This window comes from Leucoraja erinacea, chromosome 24 (genome assembly GCF_028641065.1).
Source record: "Leucoraja erinacea ecotype New England chromosome 24, Leri_hhj_1, whole genome shotgun sequence".
NCBI classification, from domain to species: domain Eukaryota; kingdom Metazoa; phylum Chordata; class Chondrichthyes; order Rajiformes; family Rajidae; genus Leucoraja; species Leucoraja erinaceus.
The window spans coordinates 9,136,602-9,142,601 of record NC_073400.1 but is presented as its reverse complement, the minus strand read 5'-3'; the positions used below and the strand labels follow the sequence as shown (position 1 = coordinate 9,142,601).

General features: G+C 39.7%; 1 protein-coding gene across 5 annotated transcripts in view; it reads right to left on the bottom strand.

Annotated features, from left to right (window-relative positions):
* Window positions 1-3,040: 3,040 nt before the first annotated feature.
* LOC129708626 (zinc finger protein 76-like) overlaps window positions 3,041-6,000 on the bottom strand; it is a 44,050-nt gene continuing 41,090 nt past the window's right edge. For 4 of the 5 annotated variants that reach the window (XM_055654497.1, XM_055654496.1, XM_055654499.1 and 1 more), the window contains one exon: window positions 3,042-4,056. In XM_055654497.1, the coding sequence (XP_055510472.1) occupies window positions 3,952-4,056 (105 nt within the window). In that variant the 3' untranslated portion in view covers window positions 3,042-3,951. Of the gene's footprint in view, window positions 4,057-6,000 lie in introns of all 5 variants that reach the window. The other variant, XM_055654500.1, reaches the window with a different exon arrangement.

Genomic DNA, 6,000 nt, shown 5'->3' with positions numbered 1-6,000 from the left:
GAGGAAGACTTAAAGAAAACAATGCCAGATCTTTGGATTTGTGTCAGGAAGACAGCTGTCAGTGGTGAAGTGATGTTAACTCAGGAAGTACAAGATCCTTTAAAGATTTGTTATTAATGGTACAATGGAGCAATTATTTGTACAGCTGAATGACTTTCAAACTCTCATCAAATGGTATTAAAGGTCAACAATATAGTTCAAGAATGAGCCCAGATGTTGGAGCAGAATTCCCTTCCTTAAACGTCAGTGATTATCCAAACACTTTCTCTTTTTTTCCCAGAAGTGGTCCTAATATCAGATTTATTGTGCTATTGTGGTATTTCAACTCACAACCTCACATTTTTAAAATGGATTAGCTTGCAGGATGTGATGTCACCAACAATACTGCTATTTATTATTCATCTTCTACTTACCCCAGACTGAGAAGGCAGGTGAGAGATGATGGTATTGATGGTTGTTAGTCATGTAGAGGCCCAGACAGGCTAAGGATGGTAAATTTCCTTCCCTGAAAGGTGCTGTGTCTTATCATCAGAACAGCCCCCTCCATCGACTCCTTTAAGTCTAGACTTAAAACCTATTTCTACTCACAAGCGTTTCTTGAGGTCCTCTGAGGGAGCGCTGTATGTATTTATGTATGTATTGTTAGATTTATGTACCATTGTATGTAGCACGTTAATACCTGCACTGATGTAAAGCACTTTGGTCAACGAGAGTTGTTTTTAAATGTGCTATAGAAATAAAATTGACTTGACTTGACTTATTATGACAACCCAGCAGTTTATAGAAGTGAGATCAACCGATTGACCAAATGGTGCCAGCATAAATAACCTGGCTCTCAACACCAGCAAAACCAAGGAACTGATTTTGGACTTTGGAAGGGGTAGGATAGGGACCCACAATCACGTTTATATCAGCGGGACGATGGTAGAAAGGGTCAAGAACTTCAAATTCCTGGGCGTGCATATTTCCAGCACACTGATGTAATTATAAAGAAAGCACATCAGCACCTCTACTTACTGAGATTCGGTATGTCAAAGAGGACTCTCTCGAACTTCTACAGGTGCACAGTAGATGCTGACTTATTGCATCATGGGTTGGTTCGGTAACTTGAGCGTCCAGGAGCGGAAAAGACTGCAAAAAGTTGTGACCACTGCCCAGTCCATCATCGGCTCGGACCTCATATATATATATATATATACATATATAGTCTATGCTATATGGACACACTGATCTGTTCTGTACTTATGTCTACAATATTCTGTTGTGCTGCAGCAAGCAAGAATTTCATTGTCTTATCTGGGGCACATGACAATAAACTCCCTTGACTTGACATCTTATTGGTAACCATTAACATGTAGTGTTGCCATAACAATGAGCTGTGTAGATCTTTAATTAATGTTGTTTCCTTTGTGTGCAATGATGAAATTTTCTATAAAAAGTAGAATTTAAAATCAAAATAGCATTAGCTTCCCAAAATACAGAGATCTGCAAATGATAAAATATTCTAAAACTACACGCTCATAAATTAAATGCTTTGTACATGGCCGATTCCCCTTTTCAAAATAAACTTATATCAGCCTAGGAAGGAAGACAATAAAAATGGGGAAGAAATGGAGGCAAGTACCAGTGGCAGTCTTAAAATCCAGCTGAAATTTGTGCTGGGGAGCTCAGGCAATAACATTAAAATCTGCAGGATCCTTCATTGATTGCTTCACAAAATCTCAGTTCCTTCCACCTGGAAATGTCAATGGGCTGGAAAATATTTGGCATTGAGTTGGTTATTCCATAAAAAACTTTGGGATTACTGTAATCTGCAAGTCATTTGCTTTTGACGGTCTTTTAGGAAGATTCAAAATGTATTTAATCAGAGGATGGTGAATCTGTGGAATTATTTGCCACAGAAGGCTGTGGAGGCCAAGTCAGTGGATATTTTTAGGGCAGAGATGGATACTTGATTAATACAGGTGTCAGAGGTTATGGAGCAAAGGCACGGGGTTAGGAGGAAGAGATAGATCGGCCATGATTGAATGGCAGAGTAGACTTGATGGGCCAAATAGCCTAATTCTACTCTTATTCGTTATGACCTTATGCATTGAAATTTGAAAGTCAGAGACGAGCTGGCAATCACACGAGGAGTTCAGCATTTAACAAGCACATGTCCTCCAGTGTGGAGCTGGGTGCATTTCTTACCTGGTCCCACAACTTTAACTTCAGCTTCACATGCCAGGGTTTGTCCAGCGCTTACCTCGTTTCCAGCTTTCTCCCAACTAAAATCAGTTTGAAGAAGGTCCCTGACCCAAAACATCACCTATCCATTCCTTCCACACATGCTGTCTGACCCACTGTTACTCAGCACTTTGTATTTTACTCAAGACTTCGGCATCTACAGATCTTTGTGTCTCCACTTTACTTCAACCACAGCTGGGGTTGTGTATTTAAATGGGGTTTCCAATTTTAATCATAAAACATGCAGGTGAGAGAATGTGAAGATTTAATGTGTTCTTTGCTGTTGCCAAATCAGACTGGTCCACAACCAAACACTCTCCTATGTGCAGCTTAGGTACTGTAATAATCAGAACTGAGACATTTTAATTGGCATAATCACTTTTATACAATTGACTGAAACATTTTCCAAATGATTTGACCTCAGTGAAGTCATCCACAGACCATTTGAAGTGTTTGATTTCATATTCAGACAGAATGTGAAGAAAGTAAACTAAAATGGCCCTGTGCCCTTATAGAACTTATTTGTTTACTGGTTTTATGGACATTTCCTTGTCTTGTGCCAGGTATTTCAGAGATAGTTTGGGATGGTCATTTGTGGTGTATTATTTACGACTCTTTTCACTTTAGCAGATGGTTTTCATTCAATTTCTTTCAGACCACACAAACAATAACATTGTATGGATGTAGTGGGAAGATGTGTAATTAAGGCTGGTTTAACACATACATTTTACCAAAGATAGACACAAAGAGCGGGAATAACTCAGCGGGACAGGCAGCATTTCTGTAGAGAAGGAATGGATGACGTTTCGGGTGGAGACCCTTCCTCGGTCTCGACCCGTAACGTCACCCATTCCTTCTCTCCAGAGATGCTGCCTGTCCCGCTGAGTTGCTCCAGCATTTTGTGTCTATCTTCGGTTTAAACCAGCATCTGCACTTCCTTCCTACACATATATTTTACCATTTGACCTCAGTTGATGATTTAACAGTTTCCTGCTTATACATCAACTAAGTGGGTGCATTTCAGGCAACCCAAAGAAACATTTAATTCACCAAACCCATGACATTATTGCCAGAATTAACATACTGGTGTGGACCATGACATTATCATGTAAATAAATAAAAGCTTGTAGCAATGGATATCTGATCACAGCCAACATCAATCTGCGTCCAATAACAACCCGTTACCTGCTATGTAGCATGAGATTAAAATCTAATACTGAAATTATTATAAGGAACAAAAGAGTTTTTGAAATTTATTTTCATTTACACATATACAGATTCATATAGTATAGTCTTAGATTTCAAAATGCAGCGTACACATTCCAAAAACGTCACTGATTGCCATGAATAGGTCCAGCCCGATGCTAGTCCCGACTGCACAGAAACCAACCCTACACCAGTTTCAGTAAACATTTCATCTTCAATAAAAAGCAAAACTATGGAAATGTCAATAAAACTATACTTTATACTGTACAAGTGAATCTGCAAGCTTACTGATCAGCACAGCAGCTCGAAAATTCCTTTTGATCATAAAACCATTACCATATTGTGTAAAATCACCTGAGTTGAGATCAACATACACACAGTAAATTATTAGTCCTGAGAATAGACTGATTTAGTCTGTGAGTAGTTTGTTTGGCACCCAGGATTTTACTGGACAGTACTAGGTAGTAAATCACAGTTCATTCATTCCTGCAAGTGGCATTTGTTTCTTGGTCCTCACATTTATTGGCCATTATCTGTCATAACTGTATTGTGTGTCATTCCTTCCCGTTTAATTGCAGCTGTCGCCAGGCCAATAGCTTCCTCCAAAGTCTGCTGTTCCTCCAGCTAAAGAGACAAATAAAGACAGGATAATTACAAAGTCAGCAGATGAGAAGACACACTGAGCTTCTGGTGATTTAATATGATATTGTGTAAAGACACCTAAATTCAGAACAACATTCACAATGAATTATTAATCCTGAGACTGGACTGATTTAGCACGTGAGTAGTTCATGTTTGGGTCCCTGGCTTTTACCAGACATTACTGGGTAACAAATTATTGCAGTATAATCATACTGGACCATAAATCACACCCCCAAATAAGGGCTCTCGCCAGAGAAAGAGGGCCAAGGAAATTTATGAGAGTCTTGCTCGGATTAGGGAATTCTGGTTTAAAAGAAAGTGAATCTGGGGATGATTTCTTTGGAATGTAAATTGATAGAGGATTTCATTATACATACATTATGTGTGGCTTAAACAGAGGAGAGTATAAAGAAGGAACTGCAGGTGCGATTTTTTTTTAAAAGGGCAAACTGCTGGAGTAACTCTCTGGGTCAGGCAACATGTTGGGAGAACATGGATAGGTGACGTTTTGAGTCGGGACTTCAGATTGATTGTGGGAGTGGGAGAGGGACTTTTGTGGAAGCATTAGTGGAGAATTGAAAAATATATCACTGAATGGGTGCGGGGAGTCTGAAAAATCACTTCTTGAAAGGATGTTGGAAGCAGAAATCTTTGCTGGAATATGTACTTCTGCGGGGCCTCAAACTCAATTGGAAAATGTGATCAACCAGATCCATTTTTGGCCAATGTGCAAAGAATGGGCCAAATGATGACGAGAAAGAATACAGTAGGGAGATTGAGAACCTCGTAACCTGGTGCCCAGACATGAATCTTTCCTTCAGTCAGCAAGACAAAGGAGATTGTGATCGACTTCAGGAAACGAAGTGGATATCTCCGGATTCTAGGTACCATTTCTTCCAGCTGTTATCAGACAACTGAACCATTCTATCACCAACCAGAAAGCAGTCCTGACCTGTCTGAAGAAGGGTTTCAGCCCGAAACGTTGCCTTTTTCCATTGCTCCATAAATGCTGCCGCACCCGCTGAGTTTCTCCAGCACTTTTGTCTACCTTCGATTTTCCAGCATCTGCAGTTCCTTCTTAAACAGCAGTCCTGACCTACCATTTACCTCAGTGGAAACAATCGGATGATCTTTAAACAGACTTTACTGGACTTTATCTTCCTTTAAACGTTATACCCGTTATCCTGTATCTGTACACTGTGGACGGCTTGATTCTAATAATGTTGTCTTTCTGCTAACTGGATTACATACAACAAAAAACTATTCACTGAACCTTGGTGCACGTGACAATAAACTAAACTGGTGCAGGAGAAGTGGCAATGAGCATGTATGTATATGCTTATCCATGTGGTGAAGAATGGTGCGGGAACCTACCACAATTCAGTTGTGCAACAGTAATTAATGATGGACTTAGCCAGAGGATCATCTAACAAAACCACTAGGGAAGGTCAACATGGTCCAGCCTTAGACTGAGTATTTAATTTATGTTAGTATTGACACTATTCAATGTTATGTAATGGATTTGACAGTTTAAATTATTTTCTGACAGTATCACATTTTTAACATGGTCGGTCAAGCACCAACAGGCTGAATCAAACTGATGGACAGCTAGTGGTTCGGTAGGGAAGTCTCAGATGATGCCAGATACATCTGACCTCCTCCCGGACGGGTGGGAGCAAAGAGCTGCACATACTTGGGATTTGGCCCCTTGGTTTTATGTAAGGACTGATTGGTGTAAATCTGATCAGCTTGCTTTACTTATACTCTCTGCTTACAAGCAAAAACGGAAGCAGGAGGATCCGGTAGTGATGCTATTCAGTTGAGTGTGGTCACCATCTGTGCGGTCATGTTGTTAGTGTGTGAATTAATTCACTGCATTTTATTATGTTTTTGTATTTATTTGTTCTTAATTCTTTTAAAATAATC